Source organism: Heloderma suspectum, chromosome 7, assembly GCF_057233095.1.
Source record: "Heloderma suspectum isolate Gila_16-S chromosome 7, 16-S_ref, whole genome shotgun sequence".
NCBI classification, from domain to species: domain Eukaryota; kingdom Metazoa; phylum Chordata; class Lepidosauria; order Squamata; family Helodermatidae; genus Heloderma; species Heloderma suspectum.
In genome coordinates, this window is record NC_139464.1 from 71,493,510 (window position 1) to 71,516,307 (window position 22,798).

Genomic DNA, 22,798 nt, shown 5'->3' on the forward strand with positions numbered 1-22,798 from the left:
ACTCAAAGCCAACATGGATTTGTCAAGAACAAATCCTGCCAGACGAATCTGATCTCATTTTTTGATCAAGTAACCTCCCTTGTGGACTGTGGGAATGCTGTAGACATCATATACCTCGACTTCAGCAAAGCATTCGACAAAGTGCCCCATGATATCCTGATGAGCAAACTAGCTCAAAGTGGGCTAGATGAAACAACGATCCGGTGGATCCACAGCTGGCTACAGAATCGGACTCAAAGAGTGCTTATCAATGGGACCTTCTCAAACTGGGGAGAGGTAACGAGTGGGGTACCGCAGGGCTCAGTCCTGGGCCCAGTGCTCTTCAACATTTTTATTAATGACTTGGAAGGGGAGGTGCAGGGAATGCTGATCAAATTTGCAGATGACACCAAATTGGGCGGGATAGCTAATACTTTGGAAGACAGAAACAAAATTCAAAGTGATCTGGATGGACTGGAGCGCTGGGCAGAAAACAACATTTTTTCTGCCCAGCAACAACAAACAAAGAATGACATTTCATAGGGATAAATGCCAAGTTCTGCACCTAGGAAAAAGAAACCAAATGCACAGTTACAAGATGGGGGATACGTGGCTCAACAACGCTACAAGCGAGAAGGATCTTGGAATCGTTGTCCGTCACAAGCTGAATATGAGCCAACAATGGGATGTGGCTGCAAAAAAGGCAAATGCTCTTTTGGGCTGCATTAATAGAAGCATAGCTTCCAAATCCCGGGAAGTACTAGTTCCCCTCTATTCAGCACTGGTTTGGCCTCATCTGGAGTACTATGTCCAGTTCTGCGCACCGCACTTTAAGAAGGATGCAGACAAGCTGGATAGGGTTCAGAGGAGGGCAACCAAGATGATCAGGGGACTGGAAACAAAGCCCTATGAAAAGAGACTGAAAGAACTGGACATGTTTAGCCTTGAGAAGAGAAGACTGAGGGGAGATATGATAGTACTCTTCAAGTACTTGGAAGGTTGTCACAGAGCAGAAGGCCAGGATCTCTTCTCTATCATCCCAGAATGCAGGACACGGAATAATGGGCTCAAGTCACAGGAAGTGAGATTCCAGCTGAACATCAGGAGAAACTTCCTGACTGTTAGAGCAATACGACAATGGAACCAATTACCTAGGGAGGTAGTGGGCTCTCCCACACTGGAGGCATTCAAGTCAAGGCTGGAGAGCCATCTGTCAGGGATGCTCTGACTTGGATTCCTGCATTGAGCAGGGGGTTGGACTCGATGGCCCTGTAGGCCCCTTCCAACCCTACTATTCTGTGATTCTATGATTCTACTCCAGGGTGGAAAAAAGGAGGCTAAGGGGAGACATGATAGAGTTGTACAAAACTATGCATGGTGTGGAGAATGTGGATAGGGAGACATTTTTCTCCCTCTCTCAAAATACTAGAACCTGGTGTCATCTCATGTAGCTGATTGGTGGGAGATTCAGGACAGATAAAAGGAAGTACTTCTTCACACAACACATAGTTAAACTATGGAATCTGCTACCACAGGATGTAAGTGATGGCCACCAATTTGGATGGCTTCAAAATGGGGTTAGATAAATTCCTGTTTGCACTCCTGCTTGTGGGTTCCTGGTCAACAACTGGTTGGCCATTGTGTGAACAGAATGCTGGACTAGATGGATCCTTGGTCTGATCCAGCATGGCTCTTCTTATGTTCTTATGATCAAGTGTTTTTTAAAAAAACAACAACTTTCCCATCACTTGTCTGCCTTGTTGTATGCTGGGGCTAGAATCTTGGGAGGCTTAACTGGGGATGGAGGCACGTGCCTCCAATTTAAACAAGCCACCATGGCTTAAATAAGCCACAGCGGTTTGTTGTGATCATGCGAACTGGGTCAGAGATTCATCATAAAGCGTACTTATCTCCTTCATAGAGATTCCACAAAACTATATTATTTTAATTTTACATCCATTCCTTTGGCAGAAATACACTCCCACTATCCTGTGTTAGAGTTAATATATGGCCAGATTTTTTTCCCCTAAGAGCAGCCCAATTACTCCCCCTCCTGCAAAGCTTTCACCATCCCACCCACCACTATTAATGTGCATACATGGCATTGTTCTTTTCTAACTGAAGTATCACACAATGCAAAATGATTGCAGCATACTCCTACATCCAAGTGACTTTGCAGTGAAGCAGAGCAGCTCAACACTTTAAGCACTTCATCATCATGCATCTTATAGAAAGATGACTACTGAAATAAGAAACAAGTTTTCATTTTTGTCCTAGAAATAAGAATAAGCGGGCAACTTCTCCTGATAAGAGAATGTAAGCTTTTACCTTTGCAAAGCACATCTGAATATTTTAGCCTAGAATCAATACCATTTTAAGGTAGTCAAGGGATCAACTGGAGAATAAAGACCAAACGGCACTCTCCCAATGTTCCCATTTCTAGATAAGAACATAAGAGATAATGGTAGATATGCTGAAAGGTAGGATAAAAACACCTTTTAAATTATAACTGCAAGCAAAGAAACCTTATCTAGGCTGCCAGAGTCTGAACAAGCAGCACTCTTTAGTTCAGGAGTGGGGGAACCTATGGCCTTCCAGATGTTGTTGGACTAGAACTTCCATCATCCCTGACCACTAGCCATGCTGTTGAGGTTGATGGGAGTTGTAGTCCCATCATCATCTAGAAAGCCACAGGTACCTCACCCCTACTTTAGGACCTGGATAAGCACACTCAAGTAGTGTGGAGCAAGAACAAAGCCATTGCATCTTACCATAGGAAAGAGTAAATATGGGTCTCTACCTCTGCAAGTACCTCACGCTTGCAAAAGACAACTCAACATTAGACTGAAACTCTTGCAGCATACATGATTTTGTGTAATGTGCAATTTTACTCCATCTACAGACTTGAAAGAAGAAGATCCTCACATGGCAAAGAGTATGAGGCCTTAAAGACTGAATATTATACACATTTATTCAGGAACAGTGTGATTTATCCACTTGACACCAAAAACTTTAAGATCGTTTAGTGAAGTACAAGGATGTTTTACTTTTCTTTCCTAGCCTTACATGTTATGCTCCTTTTTCAAAAACAAAAACATCCATTTTAGACATATTCAGAAACAATCATTTAAATCCAGGAGCGAATCTGCATAAACCAGTCGAATATCCCTGTTGCCACACAGATAAGTAAAGCTGGACATAAGACTTTAATCTTCACACAGTTTTCCAAGCAGCAATTGTTATTTTCCCTTTATTTAAACAGACTTGCAAAGAAACGAAAACAGTGGGCTAAGATTTTAAAGAAGTGCTCACAACCAACCTGACAGCACAATACTCTATACATGCTTACTCAGAAGTAACTCCCACTTTATTCAGTGGGGCATGCTCTCTAGTAAGCGTATTTAGGATTACAGTCTGAAAAACATTATCAGCCTACATCTGGGTGGATCTCTCTCTTTGTCAGGAATATATTAGTCTTATCTGGCTCTTGTTTGCAGTATTAGCCAGACAACCAAACGCCACACACACCACAGCTTTTTACTCTGTATTATAGATTTCCAGTGATATGGACTGGGCTGCCTCTCTACACATCAATGTAGCATTTAAATCAGGGGGGACCTCTTTTAGTCCAGGGACCAGACTGCCCCCCAGACCAAGCCTGGCAGGCTGGATGAGGTCAAAGGGATGGCGGCCCTCCCCAGAGCCCCTCCTGTGACATAACTGCTGCCATGGCACCCACTTTTCCCCCTATGCAGAGGGGCACGGAGCGGTGTGCCTCTGTCTGCACAGAAAGTGACTTGCCCAGGACCTGCAGTAGCCAGCTACCATAAGCACTTACTGAGCACCCCCTTCCCGCCCCGTTCACATCTCCTTCCTGCCTCACTTGCGTCCTGATTGCATGAGCAGGGCAAGAAGGGACTTAGCTGGTGCTTGCAAGCGCTGGCCAAATTGAGCATCTGCCCCGCCTGCATTTTAGTGAGAAAACCTACCTTTTATCACTGTTCAGCTACCCCAATGTAAATCCATCAATGTCATATGTACATCCCTTGACATCACCTGACTATGCAACCCATGATGATTTGCAGCTGTGTGCGCGTGTGGGGGGTGTATGCGTGGACTGCCACCACTGTAGAATACTGTGAGCAAGGAGATACAGATGAACCGTCTGATTAGCATCCTGTATAGTAGCCTTCCTCACTCAACCTGATGTCTTCCAGGTGTTTTGGACTACAACTCCTTGGGTCAGACTACAACTTACCATGCTGGCTGGGGCTGATGGGAGTTGAAGTCCAAAACTTCCAGAGGACACTGGGTTGGAGAAGGCTGCTGAATAGCAAACAGACAGCTTTACTACTGGGATTAAGTTTTTACACAGAGTGCTTCTGCCACCACACCCAAGCTGAGGTAATCAGCAAAAGCAGCGTCTACCACACAGTCTCAGCTGTGCACAATGTGATGCCATCCACAACCTGTTGTAGTCACAAACAAGTTGAACTACATACAGGAGGTTGAGAGGCAACTCTCCAACACAACCCTATAGGGGCCTGTAAAAAGACCCCACTGAGGAATATCAGAAGGAACTACACAACCTGATGATGGAATTTCCCACGGATGTGGAAAACCAAATCTACACAAGACACACTCCAGGAGCTTTGACCAAATGCCTTCTATCTATTATCCCAAATACACAAACCAGGTAACTCTGGGCCCCCCATAGTTTCAGGCATCGGTACTATCAGAGTTGGGGTGTCTGGCTATATGGATTCCATTCTCAGACCATATGCCACCAATACTCCAAGTTACAGATGAAGCTTCACTGACTTTCTGAGGAAACTACAATCAATTGCCAATATCCCAGAAAACGTCATCCCAGCTACCACAGATGTTGAGGATTATTATTATTATATTGATTTCATTTCTATATCAGTCAATAGCCGAAGCTCACTAGGTAGTTCACAAAAATACACCAACATCCCCTACAAAGATGGACTACAAGGCATCAGGAATACACACCTAGCCATTAAAATCTGCCACTTGCTTACAGCACCCGCCCGCTCCCCAAAAACAGCTACTCACTAGGAACAAGTCACATAATGAGGCACAAATATAGGGACTAGTCCCTGCAACAGATGCCAACTCTGTCCCCATATCTATTCATGGCAACACTATTACAGGACCTAATGATGTCACCCATAGCATGCATTCATCCGCTCATCTTCCAATATGATATGCCATCATCTGCCAGCAATACCCTTCTGGATTTTGTACAGGACAAACAGGTCAGACTCTGTGCGAAAGAATGGACAAACCTGACATCAGAAATGGCAATATTCAAAAATCAGTGGGAGAACATATCAGCCTTCCAGAAGACTCTGTCACTGACTTTTAAAGTAGCCATTATTGAGCAAAGAAACTTCAGAGGGAGATTATAGCAAGACACTACAGAGTTACAATTCTTCAAGAGGTTCAATTCCATCTCCTACATCTTGAATGGGGATAACAGTTTTTTAAAAAAAACAAAACACGATCACACTACATGGTGTTAATTGGCTTCTGTGATGCCAGGATGTTATGTTATCAACAAGTGTTTTGTAAATGGGCCGATGCTTTATGCATGTCATTTCCCTCTGATCTCACTGTTTACAATCCCTCTCAACCACATGTGTGCGTGTCTATACACACACACCTGTAACTCAAAAAACACTACATGCATCTTATGAACTGGACCATAATCTACAAAAACGTATGCCAGAATAACTGTGCTAATCTTCAAGGTACCACAAGACTCTTTGTTGTTCTATCTATGGCGATTCTTTCACATAAAGTAGTAGCTACCAGTGAACATATACAGTTTTCAGGCTGCGTTCTTAAAAATACCAACAGCCTGATCCTATGCATCATGGTGCTATTGTACTCTTGTCCTACTGGTAGGCTTCCCACAGGTGGCTGGTTGGCCACTGAATTAACAGAATGCTGGACCAGAAAGGCCTTTAGTCTGACTCAGCATTGCTTTTCTTATGGTCTTCTGCTTGATTTCACTGGGCTTCAGCATGCTTGACTAGCATAAGATACGACAGTTGGCTCCTATTCACACATGCAGATGCATCACTCTGCTGCACCATACATAACACCATGACTTGCATGAAGGAGCTGTAAAATAAATGTTTCATTATCACCTGAAACAACGGAACATCACGCAATGCATTTACCAGTGAGAACCGATCCTTAATGCAAGTTAGTTATCCATTAACACAGGTATGTGAGTCCACACAGTGAGGGCAACTGAAGAGTACCAAACAGTAGCTTCGAGGCTAAGCTGCTAACTAACTAGTGGTCATTCTCAGGCAAGGGGCCAGCCCATGCCCACTCCTTAACATCAGGCAGCTACGCAAGTATAACGGGTTCATGTTCAAGGGGGCTTAACGTGAAGAAGTTACTTTTTAATCATCCTGTCGTCGTCACACTGGGCGCGATAAAAATGGGGCTCACACACGCACCCGCCTTTTCCCTACGCACTGATAGACGTCGTGGGGGCTGTAGCGACTACCGAGATCTGACGGAGGCACTCACCGATGATAGCCAAGGGCAAAGAGCACATCCAAGCGGCGCAGAGTCCGTTCTCATCGGCGGCCACCGGGCAAGCATCGGCCCAGCTTCCGCCCCAAGAAGACCGAGCACGACCCCCGAGCCTGCCGACCGGCACTGGGGATCACGAGGCGGCCACGCCACTGCCCGCTGGGGCCTGCCGAGACGAGCGCGCCGCCTCCCCGCCGCTGCATCCCGAGCAGGGCAGCCTCCCGCCCAGCCTGCAAGCAGCAGGGCCCCGCTGGAGCCCGCACTCAGCCCCGAACACACCCCTCCGCCCGCCCCGGTCCCATTTCATTACCTTCCCAACTATTCCATCGCGGAGCGGTTGCGCCTTCGCGCACTCCCGAGAGGCCGCCACCACCGCTGGGGGACCGGGCAGAGGAAGCCAAGGAAGGCCCCCCGCTGCAGAGTTCGCGGTCCGGCAGGAAACTCGCCGCGAGGCTACTGCGTGTCGGGGGGGTTGGCGGCGACGCCGTTCCCCCACCTCCCTTTCCCCAGTTCCGCCCGGGGAACTGCCACAGCGCACTAAACTACAGCTCCCAGCATACTCCGCAGCAAACCCTTCAAACAGGCATGGGGTTCGCCCTGTAATAACCAGCCGCAAAGAAAGCCAAGGTCCCCGAAGCCGGTTTTTCCGACGCTTACCATAGTCCCTCCAATCAGGGAAGAGAAGCGCGTTGCAGGCCGGGGGAAAAAGGCTCTCTGCGGGCGCAGCGCATGCTGGGACTTGTAGTCCTCTTGCTGCTGCCTAGATCAGAGGAGATGAGCTGTCCCGCAGCTTCTCCGATCTTTTTTTTTGTCTTCATCAGATAAGAGATAGTCGTCCCCACAAATAACCCGGAACTTTAGCTGGGATTAGTAACTATGTTGGCCTTTAATATGGGATCCGCACGTCATTTAAACGGCGATCTTCCCCTTGAACCCGTTTAATTCCATTACTTCCCCTCGACCGCGTGTGGGATGCTCTGAGCATGCCAGCGCTACACACATTTCGGTTTAACTCTCACGGCTTCCCTAAAGGGACGCTGGGAATTGTAGTTCTGTAACAGGAGAACCGGACATGGAACAACCGATTGGTTCAAAATTGGGAAAGGAGTACGACAAGGCTGCATATTGTTGCCCTGCTTATTTAACTTATATGCAGAGTACATCATGAGAAACACCGGGTTGGATGAATCACAGGTTGGAATTAAGATTGCCGGGAGAATTATCAACAACCTCAGATATGCAGACGATACCACCCTAATGGCAGAAAGCGAAGTGGATCTCAAGAGCCTCTTGTTGAGGGTGAAAGAGGAGAGTGCAAAAGCTGGTTTGAAACTCAACATTAAAAAAACTAAGATCATGGCATCTGGCCCCATCACTTCCTGGCATATAGAAGGGGAAGAAATGGAAGCAGTGACAGATTTTATTTTCTTGGGCTCCAAGATCACCGCAGACGGTGACTGTAGCCATGAAATTAAAAGACGCTTGCTCCTTGGGAGGAAAGCTATGGCCAACCTAGACAGCATAGTAAGAAGCAGAGACATCACCTTGCCGACAAAGGTCCGCATAATCAAAGCTATGGTTTTCCCAGCAGTAACGTATGGCTGTGAGAGCTGGACTATAAGGAAGGCTGAGCGCCGAAGAATTGATGCTTTCGAACTGTGGTGCTGGAGAAGACTCTTACGAGTGCCCTGGACTGCAAGGAGGTCCAATCAGTCCATCCTAAAGGAAATCAACCCTGAGTGCTCATTGGAAGGACAGATACTGAAGCTGAAGCTCAAATATTTTGGCCACCTAATGCGAAGAGAAAAGTCACTGGAAAAGACCCTGATGCTGGGAAGGACTGAAGGCAAAAGGAGAAGGGGACGGCAGAGGATGAGATGGCTAGATAGCATCACCGATGCAATGAATATGAACTTGAGCACACTCCAGGAGAGAGCGCAGGACAGGAAGACCTGGCGTGCTATGGTCCATGGGGTCACGAAGAGTCGGACACGACTTAATGACTGAACAACAACAACAACAACAGGACGCATCCAATAAAATTCAAAGTCCCTTGATAAAACAAGCGCATTTACTATCGCCAGGGTTTCCTCAAGGAAAAGTATAACAGTACAGCCCGAGCCTGCTCATGTTTACTTGGAAGAAGTTGCACTGATTTCAATAGGACTTTTCTTCCAAACAAGGGTACACTATTGGCGCTTGAAACTAGTATAAAACTGGTTCATGCCTGGAGTCTAAATGGAAAACAAGGCAAGACTGGGGCAAATATTACTGGAAGAATTTACTGTGGGGCACAGCGGGTTCAAGGATCTGAAAGACATGCTGTCGTTTTGCTAATCCCTGTGTAGTAACCCAAACAGCAGACCGGGATTTAGCGGCAGCATCGTGTGGCACAATCCAAAACACCCACAGTAATCGGTACTTCATAGTGGTACGTTCCAGTCCCTCCAGTCCCGTCCTTCCCAAGCCTAAGCTGTGGGAGAAGCTGTCTTCTCGATATATCTCCCTTTCGCTCGTTCTCCAGCGGTTGTGCTTAAATATTTCACTTATCCGAAGTACATTTAGGCTCTTCTTAATTTTAATTCAGGAGTCTGATCAACTGATGAAAACGTAATGAACACATTATCCACAAGGTTAAGCCTTGAAGTGTAGCAAAGCATAGTCACAGAAATAGTTGCAAGCCTTTATAACAGAAGCTGCAGGCCCTAACACACTTCTGCTGGCAAAATTGCAGAAAAGGATAAATACACACAAATGTAGTTGTGATTACATATATAACTGCATTCCAAACCAACAGTGCAAATTCAACTGAAGTGTATAGATTTAAAGTCAATAGAAGTTAAGTAGATCAAACCAAATGGGACACACACATTTCAACACAAGGTAGGGAGGAGGGAGTTCCTTTGATCCAATCATCTTAAAATGCATTGTAAATTTGTTCATCTTAAAATGCATTGTAAATTGGACTATAGAAACTAATATTATATCCAGATTTCAGTAAGCACTAGATCAAGCACAAGTATATCACTGTATTTTGTTTGGGCAGTGAGGATGCATTTTTTTCAGTAGGCTAAACTTTAATGAAGTGGATGTTGATTCCTGCTGAGTGTAGGATACTTGTCTTCTGCTCTATTGTGTCATGCGGTTTATTCCTCTCAACATCTTTGAGGGCAATTGCTGGTAATGTCACCAGCCTTATGGCATAGCGCCCTGTGATGTGTGTGGCTAAATGGAGTGTAGTGGAATGATGGTCCAGCATGAAAACTGGTGCTTTTCTCACAATGGATGTTGTCTGCTTGATAAAAGGGATCAGTGGTTTAGTGCATAGTTGTTCAAGATGCCTTGCATTAAGGCCCGGGTGAGCAACTTGTGGCCCTTCAGGTGTTTCAATCTACAGCTCCCCTCACCATTGGCTACGCTTACTAGGGCTGATGGGAGTTGTAGCCAAAAACATCTGGAACCCCACATGTTGTCCACCCCTGGACTATAGGATATCAATTAGCTTGCATAATTACAAATAGAAGTTCAATGGCAGTTGTGCTTTCTTGACCATAGTGCTGGTCTGAAAATCTGATGAATATATTAGAATAAACTTCCTCCTTTTAAAGCTAAAGCACCATAATAAGCCCTGCTGGAATTTAGATGACAGGAATTGCATGTACATTCAATTTCAAATATATGTCATTAAAATACATGTGTTATTACAACTGAGCAATTATGTCAATTATATGTTGCACAAATCCCAGCATGCCATTATATACTGGTTTTGTTCTATGATTTTTACTAGAAAAACTTGTTATGCTAGAAAACTGTTCAAAGGCCACAGTCCTACAGTTACATTAAGTGCTTTCCTCTTCCACAAGTAATGAGAAGCCCAGGGCCTGTGCCATGGCATAAGGTTTACTTTCCTTTTCATGAGACAGCACTGGGGTGTTATGGTATCTTTGTAATATTAGTTTTATTTGCAAATGCACAAGCAGAGCACAGTACAAGCTGATACTCCTATAGCACAGGCAGGCATCAGATTCTCAAAGACAGCAACAGTTTAGACATTCCCCGCGCCTGTGCCACCCCACTTCTCCCTATGGAGCTTTGACTCCACTTACTTATAGCTCTCTCTCTCCTCTGCCCATCTCCAAGTTTAATTCTCCAACGGTTTTATTTATTTTCTCAAATGCACATTTCTGCAGAAGGCTGGCCTCAAACTCCACCCTGCAGATGAATTTCCCATTTGGAAAAACAGCACCTAAACATTAGGTCCCTTTGAGGAAATATCAGCTGACCACCCTGATCATCAGCTGGTTAGGGTGGTCCTTAACAAAGGATGGTCACCCAGCCATGCAGTCAACTGTTCCTACTGAATGCTACTTTGAAGTGGTCTATGAACTGTAGCAACAACTCCTACTAGATGTGATCCTAAGGCTGCAATCCTCAATAAATAAAATTGAAATCAATTGGACTTACATAAGTTATTAGAACAAAAATCAGAACTTTTTATATATCGATTTCTTAACTGCAAATGAACACCATTGTTTAGGTTTAAAGATATGTAAACCTTCCCATAGTTTTTTTTACTTTTGCCTTTTTTTAGGGGGTTATATTGATTTTCAAGGAGCACCACCACAGATATACTAGCATTGTTCTATATTGGGCAAACTGGGCTGAAAGGCATGGTATCGTTTTACACGTGAAGCTATGGTTTTCCCAGTAGCAATGTATGGCTGTGAGAGCTGGACTATAAGGAAGGCTGAGTGCTGAAGAATTGATGCTTTCGTACTGTGGTGCTGGAGAAGACTCTTACGAGTCCCCTGGACTGCAAGGAGATCAAATCGGTCCATCCTAAAGGAAATCAACCCTGACTGCTCATTGGAAGGACAGATACTGAAGCTGAAATATTTTGGCTACCTAATGCGACGAGAAAAGTCACTGGAAAAGACCCTGATGCTGGGAAAGATTGAAGGCAAAAGGAGAAGGGGACGGCAGAGGATGAGATGGCTAGATAGCATCACCGATGCAATGAATATGGACTTGAGCACGCTCCGGGAGAGAGCGGAGGACAGGAAGGCCTGGCGTGCTATGGTCCATGGGGTCACGAAGAGTCGGACACAACGACTGAACAACATATGAGAGCCAGTGTAGTGTAGTGGCGAGAGTGACGGACTGGGAGCAGGGAGATCCGGGTTCTAGTCCCCACTTGGCCATGGAAGCTCACTGGGTGACTTTGGGCCAGTCACAGACTCTCAGCCCAACCTACCTCACAGGGTTGTTGTTGTGAGGATACAACGGTGAGGAGGAGGATAATGTAAGCCGCCTTGAGTTCCTTGCGAGAGGGAGAAAGGCGGGGTATAAATGCAATAAATAAAAAATTAAAAAAATAATAAAACTGGGATTATTAAAGTTCTATTAGACTACCAAGGAAGATTGAATATGGTCAAAACACATTTGGCTGTTTTGTTGTTGCCTACATCAAAAGGTTGTTGTGAGAGTAAGCACAACACTTACATAATAACAGTAATAACATTTCTGTTATAAAAGGTAGGTTCCCAGAGGTTTTTCTCCTAAAACAATGGGCCCATTCATGAGGCCTATAACTTCTTGCATTGCTGCAAGAGATGTGAGACTACAATACCTGCCACTGAAGGCCTTTTTAAAAATCTGAGCACTGTGCACAACTGCTCTTAGCATGATGCATAGTTAGGCAACACCATTTTTAGGACCAACCAACATCCCACAACAATGTGCAATCTTTCAGGTTTGAAAGATTGCGCATCCCGAATTCTTCATCAGGCTAACTCAGAAGCTTGCACATTTTTGTGGAATACTGGTTGGTCTTAACAAAAATATTTTCCAGGTTTGAATGTAGATTTTTTTTTTCTCATGGAGCAGGAGGGCATCTTGGTTTATATCTTTCCGATTAGTGCCTGCAATTTCTTCCGGGCCTTTGAGGGACGTTGCCGTACCCCCTTTAGAAAGGCCATGACAAGGTACGCTATTTACGTATCGTTAACGCCGTAAAGCGAACCACAGCCCTGCCCTCCCTTTTAGCCTCTCCCAAAAGTACATTTGAGCGGTCGGAGGACAACCAATAGAAACGTCACTTTCAAGGATGGACGTTTTCTCTAGCCAATAAGAATGTTTTGCTTTAAACCAATGAGCGAGAGCTGCTTTCCGTCAAGGCGGTTCATTGACGTCGGAGGTGGTGACGTGCGGGTGTCGCGCATGCGGATCTTCCTTTTCTGGGTGGCAGCGAGAGAGGCCGCACCATGAAGGCGTCGGGCACTGTAAGCGTCGCTCGCGTGAGCTTGCGGGGGTCTCGTGCGAGGGAGGGGGAGCCTCTAGTCGTGTAGAGGAGGGGAGGGGGCAGAGGATGGCGGCGGCGGCGGCGCGGGGAGGGTCGCTTCTTAGGAGATCCCCCATCTTTCGGCCACGAGCGAGCGCCCAATATGGCCGCCGATGCCGCGCCAGCCCCTCGTAGCGTGGAGCCGGCGCTTTCGCTGTGAAGTCCTGTGCAGGGCGGCAGGTTCGGCCCTCCAAGCCGCGCTTCCCCCCCCCCCCCGCTTTTAAGCCGCGCGCTCTTCTCGAATGGAAGACGGAAGAAAGCCCGAGTTTAGCCACTCACCAGGCCCGCCCATCGTATCCTTCGCTCCCTTCCACCGTAATAATTATTTCCTGCCTCCAAGATTGCTTTCGGGGATGTTTCGACTAGGCAGGCAATGGCTGTTGGAAGTCTGCTGTTCCTGTGGACCAGGGATGGGCAGCGTGTGGACTTCCAGGTGTTTCGGCCTACAACTCCTGTTATCCCTCACCATTGGCTATGCTGGTCGTGGCTGATGGAAGTTACAAGCCACATCGTCTGGAGGGCCGCAAACAGGTTTTAAAACAAAAAAACCTGAAGTGGTTGTGTTCACGTAATCAACATATTACTTAGCATATATATATATACACACCACCACGTTTCCAGTGTGCACTGCGGTTTCCAAGATAAGCTAGTAGTATTACATCCCATGGAAAACTTGGAGAGGTGGGTTGAGACTGGGTTGTAGTGAGGGCTTTGCCTAAGGCCTGCCTAGGAAATGACTTTATGACTGAGGTGCGATTTGACACTGGAGCCACTAGATATGCCCATGGTTGGTTTTTGTTTTTAACCTACCTTGTTCCCCAACTTGCAATAGAACCACACGTCTAATCCCAAAGCATTTATTTTTCCCATTGCTTTTTAGATGCTCTTTTGGGATCTGGATGAGAAAAAAGAAAATCAGATCAGTGGTGTTCATTATGAAGCTAAGTTCTGCATAAGAACAGTGTCAACTTGCTCTTACAGGCTTATATCTGCACAATGTAGATTAGAGGGATCAGTATGGTTACTTCAGTGACACACACTGGGGGTAGGCAACCTTGTGCTCTTCAGATGTTTTGGACTACAGCTGCCATAAGCACCAGAAGTAAGGCCATGGATTGTAGAAGTTATAGTCTAAAAAATCTGGAGGGCACCAGGTTTCCTAGCCCTGACTTAAACAGATACAGTATTGTTCTGTAACAATCAACTTGCAAGTAAAATAATTATGACTGAAAGTAGAGTGGATTTTATCATGTGCTCTCTTTCTCTTTTTAGCTGAGGGAGTACAAAGTTGTTGGGAGATGCCTTCCCACCCCTAAGTGTCCAACACCACCTCTGTATCGTATGCGCATCTTTGCTCCTAATCATGTTGTTGCAAAGTCCCGTTTCTGGTACTTTGTTTCTCAGCTGAAGAAGATGAAGAAATCTTCTGGGGAAATTGTGTACTGTGGACAGGTATGATGATGGCAACATCAATAGTCTTAAATATTGAAAACAGCTTTATTTATTTTGTAGTTGAAGCAATAGATTGAATGCTTCACCACAGCATTTGCAGTTACCTGGACATTATATGTATTTGGACCAAGGCTTCAGAACTTTAAAGATGTCTGACTCACCAAGTTCCCAAAATTGCTGGCTGTGTCAAACTGTTAAATACTGTAGATTAGCTTACACGTTTGTGTGAAGCCTATGCTACTGTTCATGAAATTGGTAAAATGCGTTAAGAAAACACCTAAACAATGATGTCTGTGCTTCTCTGCACCATGATTTTGTTCAATTTGATAACCCTAATTGTATAGTGTGTGGGACTGTCTTAATGTTTAGGCATTTTATGTGGGTTTGGAGGAGGTGGGGCAAGGGCATGGAGAAATATTCCTCATAGATCTCAAACCTAAACATAATTAAACATAGGTAATCCTTTGATTTTGCTGGATTGGCTATAGGATAGTCAAATCCCAAGCAGATTGAAGAGCTCCAAAATGATAGCCCCTTAGAGAACAGTCTAAAGCAGCTTTCCTTAACCTGCTGCCCTCCAGCTGTGTTGAAGTACAACTCCCATCATCCCCATACTGCATGGCTAATTACCATGCCAGCTGAAAGAATGGGAGTTGTAGTCTTAACACATCTAGATCATCAGGTTGGGAATGGCTGGTCTAAACATTGGGTCCTTTAAGCTAGAAACAAAGTTTGGGGTGGGGTTGGGATAGAGTGAGAGCCACTAGCTGGCATAAATAGTTGACAATTGTGATAAATGGAACCTCCACATTCCAAGACAGCATACGTTGAAAAATCTGATGCTAAAAATAGACAACAGGGAATAGCCGTCAACATCATGTCCTTCTTGTGAGCATGTGGAGGCATCTGACTGGCAGCTACTTTGGACAGAATGCTGGGCAGGCCAAACAATCCTGACCCATTCAACAGGAGTTCTGATGATGCAGAAGTACCTCTCTGCTGGTGGTGAAGAGCTTGAGCGGGGTGAAGGGCTGTCCATTGCAGAAGTCCGTGGTATGCAGTAGCCAGCATTAGGCCCTGAACTGGGGCAGGGACAGGACAGAGGCAGCCTTAGATCCACTGTAATCAAAGCCCTTTTGTTCAGTGGAGGGACTCCAGGGTCACTCCCGGCACATACTCCACTCTAGGACTGGCATACCTAATTCCTTCCCTATTGGAAGCAATGCAGGGTGTGGAGAGAAAAACAGACATAACTGTGTGGGTAAGGTTAGGTATGGGGAACTCCCCCTGCCCATATATACACTGGCTGGTGCAAACCAGCAGGGCTCTGGAAGCAGTAGACAATCTGCTGTGTGACCCCGCTTCTGTCTCTCCCCCCCCCCCCATAGGATTACTCTGTAAGGCTGTAATCCTAAACACTTACTAGGAAGTAAGCCCAATTTAATACGTAGGGGTTACTTCTGAGTAAACATTGCTTGGATTGCACTTTAAATGGGCCTTGGTTTACTCCAATGAGGAAATACATTCATATATGCTTGATTAGGTGGTGGTGTTTTGAATCAGTGTATGCTATTTCCATAAATGTCCAGTCTCACTGGATTTGCTGAACAGAAAGATCAAGTTAGTACTATAATTCTAATTAGCGCAGTATGAAAGATTCTAACAAGGCATATTGTATCACTTTGAAAGTTGAGGAGTGTTGGGAAGAGATGGGGAAATGTACCAGTTTTTTATGCTTTGTTAAAAAAAGAGAGATCCACATATAGTAGTTCCAGCAGTTTATTTTTCTAGTAACGAAAACCAGATGTGCCATATAGCATTAATAATTATTAACTCTTTTAATTCTGATTAATTTATTGCTGATTTTACTTGTTACATATAATACTGGTGGTCTGTAACTTGCAATTATTTTGACATTGATATTGCTCTAACTAGGTTTTCGAGAAGTCTCCGCTCAGGGTGAAAAACTTTGGTATCTGGCTGCGTTATGATTCTCGTAGTGGAACTCACAACATGTACAGGGAGTACAGGGATTTGACAACTGCTGGAGCTGTTACACAGTGCTGTAAGTAGAGACCATTTAGAGTGCTGAGTTTCCTTTTTATACCACTATGCAAAGATAAGGAAATAGAAAAACAGTGTTTTTCCCTGTATTGCTTGTTTGTATTACGTATTTTGAATAAATTTGTCAACAACTTGGCAAAGCTTTTATTAATGGTTGCCCACTGTAGTTTGCTGCAGCCCTTACTTATTATGTATCCCTTTTCAGCCTGTGTGAGTGATGAGTTTGAAAACACCTCTGAATGTTAACGTTGCTCCTTTATTAGCTATCTTCTAAATAAATAGTCAATTGTAGCATGTGAAACTCCTTTTGTTGAAGAACAGGAAGATCGGAAGTTCTGAATGTAATTGATGAAAATGTACATGGAAATAGTTTAAATATTGTGAAATTGGTAATTTTGCGTATCTGGTCATGCAAATTCTTTAATCACTTTTTGTGCCCTAATCATAAACAGCCTTGGACTGGAACACATTCTTTTGGTCTTGGTGGCCCTTCTGGGTGTTTTGTCAAGGATAAGCAGTAATCATTTGAAGGGTTACTGTTTTCCACATGGTGTAAAAAAGTATCTGAGGCCGCAATCCTATGGAGAGAGGTGTCAGACTCCGAACTTGGAGGCTAATGACTATCCAATGCAGGGCAGCTGGAGGATGGAGGCACCCCCTTTTCCCGTCTCCGTGTTCCATTTCCGAGCATGGAGGTGTGCAGAGAACCGCGCTGGTTATGAGGGGACAAGGAGTATGGTTTCTGGGAAGCAAGGTCAGAGCCAGGGCTCCGATGTCTGTTCCCAGAAACCAAAAAATCTTATGGCCACTAGACAATGTCTAGTGGCCGTAGGATTACTCCTTGAGGAGAATAAGAAAAATTAGTTAAAATAAGCAAAGCTTACTTCAGGTTTTCCCCAATCTGGTGCTTTCCAGATGTTCTGGACTAGTTTCTATCGTCCCTAACCATTGGCCATATTGGCTGGAGCTAATTGGAACTGAAGTGTAAAATATCTGGAGGGCACCAGGTTGGGGAAGGCATCCTTATTTGATCTGGCCTGGTTCAAAAAAGCCTAGCATGACCCAGATGTTTATATAATATTCAGCCTGGAGCTTATTCTACAAACATATATTGTACTCGGATCATTTCATTACTTGGATTTAGCAAGACCAAGTGGTGTATATATATATAACTTAATAAACCTTGTATCAGTTAAATGTTTTAAGATGCTGCTCAGGGTGCAGTCCTTTACACATTTACCTGGAAATAAGCCCCATTGCCTGAAATGGGATTTCTGAGTAGAAATACTTAGGATTACACTGTTCAGCACAAATTCAACTCCACAAAAGTCTTGCCAGATATCAGCAATGCTATATGAGCTTATGCTTGCCTCAGATAAGTGTAGGTAAATGGGCATGTTGTATGCTTAGTTTTCATTAAGCCCTGAAATGTAGGATGCACCGCACTACAGTTGCACTATCATGCATACCTGGTTCTGAAAGAACTACGGAGTTCAGCATTTTTATAATATAAACTCTGCCACCACATTTGTGTGATAGTCAAAAAAGTTATATGCCATTTACAAATGGGCGAAAATAGGTTTTGTGATTATAGTTTTCATCAACTATTTTGATTGTCATTTAGTATTAACTGCTCTCACAATTTCCATAACAGAAGAGCCATAAATAGTTAATGTTGAAAATTAAAACTGCATACAAACCCAAAGAGCATTGTTCATAATAAAATGTTCTTGTCATGTGTGCAGATATTAAATGTGCCTTGTCGCCTTTCAAGAGCTGAAGTGTTTTTGAAAGTGAAATTGAAGGTCCTACAAGCAGTTCCCTGAAGATTTTTGTGTGTATCTATTGATATCAGTGCTATCAAGTTATAATATTGTCCTGGTTCCTTTCATTAAAATAGTACATAATTCTCTGGCATATTACAGATCGCGACATGGGAGCCCGTCATAGGGCCCGTGCTCACTCAATTCAGATCATGAAGGTTGAAGAGATTGCTGCTAGCAAGTGTCGCAGACCAGCCGTCAAGCAGTTCCATGTAAGTAGAGCAAACCTTTTTGCATCCCCACAAAGCTGAAAATGGAACAGCCTTAATTTCAGTGATGTCAGTAAACATTAATTTTAGTAGATAAAGAACTGTACATTATCCTTGACCTATTAATGTACAAGAAAATCTTTAAGGGTGCAATCTTATGGCCGCTAGACAGCGGCTAGATGGCCATAGGATTGGTCAGTTTCCGGGAACCGACCTTAGAACCCAAGCTCTGAGGTTGGTTCCCGGAGAACCGCCCCCCTCCCCCGCTGCCTAGTAGGTGGTGCGGATTGTCCCCATGTTCATAAGAGCAGAGCAGAGAGAAAGGGGGCGTTCCCCAGGGCAGGGAGTTCGTAAGTGCAGGCACAACTCTTCCTGTGTGTCGTCCAGCCTCCCTGCACTGTAATGTCCTGTGGCTAGACAGCCAAAATCGGTTGTCTAGCCACAAATGCAGGGTGGCTGGAGCATGGAGGAGAGGATCCCTTCCACGCTTCTCCCACACTGCATTGGATAGGTAGTTGCCTCTTGAGTTCGGAGGCCATCTATCTGCATAGGATTGCTCCCTAATACAAATATTCCGAAGTATCCTCTTTTAATGTTTGATGTTTTAGATACTAGTTACAAAACTATACAAAATATATTTCAATGTAAAATATTAATTACTGTAAAAATACTTCTTATTATATTTAATGTACAAATTTAATACCTCATTTTAAAACAGCAGAATACCTCAAAAGGAAGCCTATTGCTCCTAATTTGCAGTTTTATACTTTGTTTCAAAGTATATGTATCATACATAACTTACTTTGTTTTTAAGGTTCATTTGAAAACTTGCTCTCTAAGGATTGCATCTTTTATTTTCACAGATTGAAGTACATTTTTCTCCTTGCTCATACTCAAAAAAGATCTTTAATGTATGCAGTATGAGTGCAGTGGAGAATATATTTTTGGCAACCTGCTTAATATCCTATTTAGTAGCAAGGGTAATGTTGTAAACCATAATACCCTGCAATCCTCCACATGTATCAAAAGCACCATGTTATTGTGAAAATAACTTGAAAATAAAATGAAGCATATTTTAAAGTAATAATTAGGTTTTACATTGCTAAAAAAAAGTTTTATATATTTTTGTAGTTCTGTCAGGAAGGGCCTAAAATACACTGGATATTAAAGGAAGATACCTAAGGTTATTTTGCATTAGTGGCATTTTCTAGCACCTTTCAGAGATTCCCTTTGTGCGTGTGGGTGGGGGGTAAGAAAGGTGTGTCCCCTTTGCTGCTATTAATGAGGCTGTATTACTGCTTTTATTAACTTGAATTATTTTTCTCATGTAATAATATGAATAATTACTGAAAACATAGTGGCCACAACTTAATTTTTCAAGTTAGCTTATAAACAAAATGTACTTTTGCTTGTTCTCTTTCTACAGGATTCCAAAATTAAGTTCCCTCTGCCACACAGAGTTCTGCGTCGCCAGCATAAACCACGCTTCACCACCAAGAGACCAAATACATTCTTCTAAATGCAGACTTACTTCATGTGCTCTGGGTTTCAATAAAGTTCTTAAACATCTGATTGTTTTTGATAAGTTTGAAATAAAATAATCCTAACTTTGCAAATGTTACAGTGGAATTACCACCTCCTGCTGTCCTGTCCAGAGTACCCCTGTACTTCTTCCCACCTCTAGCCCTAGCTACTGTTTATCTGTGGGAGGAATAGGGAAGTGAGAACACTATTCTTTCAGTGGAAGTCTGGATTCAGCGCACAGGCTTATTTCAACATTTCTTTGCTGCCCTTCAGTGCAAAAGCTCTCTCAAGACAACTTTCAGTAACAAAAAAAAGTTGTACACCCATACGCAGGATGCCTTCTCTCAGCTAATCTTAAAAGAGTCAGTAAGCTTTTTAAGGCTGCAAGGAAGAAGTGGAGGAGAGGGAGTTCCTCTGCTCGCTGAAGGGTGGGGCCAATTCTATTGCCAAGGTGACCAGGCAAGTAGTTATTTGCAGCCCTGACTTATCAGGCATGCTTATGTGGCAAACATACCATGTATAATACTGTGGACTCAGAAGGGTGAATCTAATTAGTATATGAGTTACATTTCATACTTATGCCTACTACTTGCCTTCCCATGCAGAGTCCAACCTTTTTTATTTTAAACCCAATAGCCACGGTATTTTAGATTAGCTAAATCTGCTAGACTAGAGGATCAGAAACAAGACATGGACAATTTAGGGCCAATATTCAGCTGTTTTGAATGTGCAACCTTTTTGTGGGGTGATACTGGAGGAAATCTCATGCAATTACTAACAAAAGAAGTTGCTGTGTAGATAGAGATGTACGAATTGTGTACCTTCGGCGCTGCTTGACTTTCACAGTTTGTGGCCGGTGTTCTGTTCTGCTGTTCACAAGCCCCCAGAATTCTTCTTTTTCCGCACCGAAAATTCTTTTTTTCCCTGCACCGCACCAGGAATGGCATGGTCATTTTAAAAGGTTTTTTCTTTTTTTAAAACAGCGTTGCTTTAAACAAATAGTTTTATCACTCAGGCACACCTAACTGGATGAGTTCTTATACACTGCTGAGGAGGAGGTACAGTGCCTGGAGTGTACCAGTTGATTATACAGACTCATAATGGAATGTTGTTCCATACAGGAATATTCTCTGCACATGGAAAACTAGCAGGTTTCTGGAAACTTCCCTGATAGTGGGTTCTTTTGTTGATTTTTTTTTTTAATGGAGTGAGCTTCCACTTGCAGGCTTAGGTGCAATCCAGAAACAGGTTTGCTTCATCAGTGGGTGGGAATGCAGCTTTGTTGTAACACTTGGGAGTTACACTTAAGTCTAGAATACTGTTCTATTGGGAGAGAAATTTCACTTTTATGCCTGCAACCTTAGGGAGATAGTCTCTTTTTACCTAGAGGGTTGTGTGTTTGGATGCTTTTGGCCCTCATCTGCTGGATTGTATGATACAATAGTTCTAACTCAATGTGTAAGGTGAGTTGGGGTATGGTCATAGCTCAAATTATATGCAAGGGGTGTGAAACTTGTAGCTCTCCAGATGTTGATCCACAACTCCCATTGGCTATGCTGGCTGGGGCTGACAGGAATTGTAGTCCAGCAAACATCTGCTTTAAGATTTGAGCTATGGCCCAAAGCCAACACAAACATTCAAATACAGTTGTGTAGAATAATGAGCAGAGGCAGTCTGCTGGTGCCTTTAAATAATTGCAGTCTTATGCATATTTCCACAAGGCTGGCTCCAGATTTGGAGGACTCTGGGCAGGCTGAGCTTACAGTCCCATTGTCACTTATCCCCCTTGGCTGGGGGGCGGTTGGGGCTGCTGACAGCCTCCCCCTTCTGCTTGTAGGTTTGCTCCACTGGTGCTCTAATGGGCTGGACACTGAGTGCATATTTACACCATAGTCTTGAATAATCTGGTACTGAGCCCTGGGTCAAGTCAAACGTTGATTGCTCTTGTCAAAACGCGAAGAATGCTGGGAAAGATTGGGAGTGATGTAATGGCGGTATGCTGACTAGGGAGGGGTGGCCCCGGCTGCATAACACGGACGGATTTCGGAGGTGCACTAAAAACTTTCAGCCTTATTTGTCTCCAGCTTCTAGAAAAAGTCCATTCATCAATGCGCTCTCAGGCAGGAGCGGAGAGCAGAGACAAGACCCTCCAGCTCTTATGCAGTAAGGATTGAGAGAGTGGGGGTGGCGTGATTCCAAGCCAATTTTCCCATCAGGGGAAAGGTGGCCATAATCGCTACGTCCTGCTTTGTTCATCACCGTCAACCTGTATGTCCCTACTTACAGCAGAATCCTATAGATGCCTGCTTAGAAGCAAGTCCTGCTGAGTTCACTGGGGCTTATTCCCAGGTGAAGGAGCGCGACCACAAGCATTTCGCGTCCTACCTTTTTCTCAGGATCTTCATCCCCTCTCGACTCCATTCTGAACTGAATTGATTTCTTGGTACAGGATTAGGCGCGGAAGGGAAATACTGTCTATAGCGGAGTGTGAAAACCTGATAGACGTTCTAGGGCAGCCTTCCCAAACCTGATACACCCCTTTCCCAGGACAGATGTGTCGGACTACATTGTCCAGCACCCCCAGCTAGGGGATGCTGGGATTTGTATCTGGCACATCGGTGGGGGGGGGGGAAGGCTGCGCTAAGGTCTGGGCTCTTCCGGCCCTGCTGCATTTATACGGAAGTAACAAAAAATTATCACCCCACCCCACCCCTGGCACTGCCGGCTGCGGGCACTAACAACACGACACCTCTCAGAGCGGGCAGTTAGTTCGCCGCTCTGCCGCCTCGCCCCCCCCAGTAACGTGGCGCGGAGGCCTCGCCCCGGAGCGG

General features: G+C 44.4%; 2 protein-coding genes, 1 long non-coding RNA gene and 1 other non-coding gene across 4 annotated transcripts in view; 2 read left to right on the forward strand and 2 right to left on the reverse strand.

The window, feature by feature from the left end:
• The window catches only part of XPOT (exportin for tRNA), a 42,536-nt gene extending 35,312 nt beyond the window's left edge, over nucleotides 1–7,224 (reverse strand). The window contains exon 1 of the mRNA XM_084810592.1: nucleotides 6,866–7,224. The gene's annotated coding sequence lies outside the window, so the exon portion shown is untranslated. The remainder of the gene's footprint in view (nucleotides 1–6,865) is intronic.
• A 5,561-nt stretch (nucleotides 7,225–12,785) lies between these two features.
• On the forward strand, nucleotides 12,786–20,078 carry RPL18A (ribosomal protein L18a). Its single transcript, XM_084810599.1, has 5 exons — nucleotides 12,786–12,836; nucleotides 14,168–14,347; nucleotides 16,283–16,412; nucleotides 18,337–18,446; nucleotides 19,870–20,078. Exons 1-5 carry the CDS (start codon nucleotides 12,819–12,821, stop codon nucleotides 19,960–19,962), a joined length of 531 nt encoding a protein of 176 aa, XP_084666725.1. The 5' UTR covers nucleotides 12,786–12,818; the 3' UTR covers nucleotides 19,963–20,078.
• Nucleotides 16,113–22,796, reverse strand: LOC146339941 (uncharacterized). Its single transcript, XR_014784410.1, has 3 exons — nucleotides 22,353–22,796; nucleotides 20,789–20,891; nucleotides 16,113–18,481 (listed from the first exon to the last, which is right to left on the reverse strand). It is a non-coding gene; the product is annotated as an uncharacterized LOC146339941 (long non-coding RNA).
• On the forward strand, nucleotides 18,099–18,227 carry LOC146339942 (small nucleolar RNA SNORA68). The gene has a single exon (XR_014784595.1). It is a non-coding gene; the product is annotated as a small nucleolar RNA SNORA68 (small nucleolar RNA).
• Nucleotides 22,797–22,798: the final 2 nt, after the last annotated feature.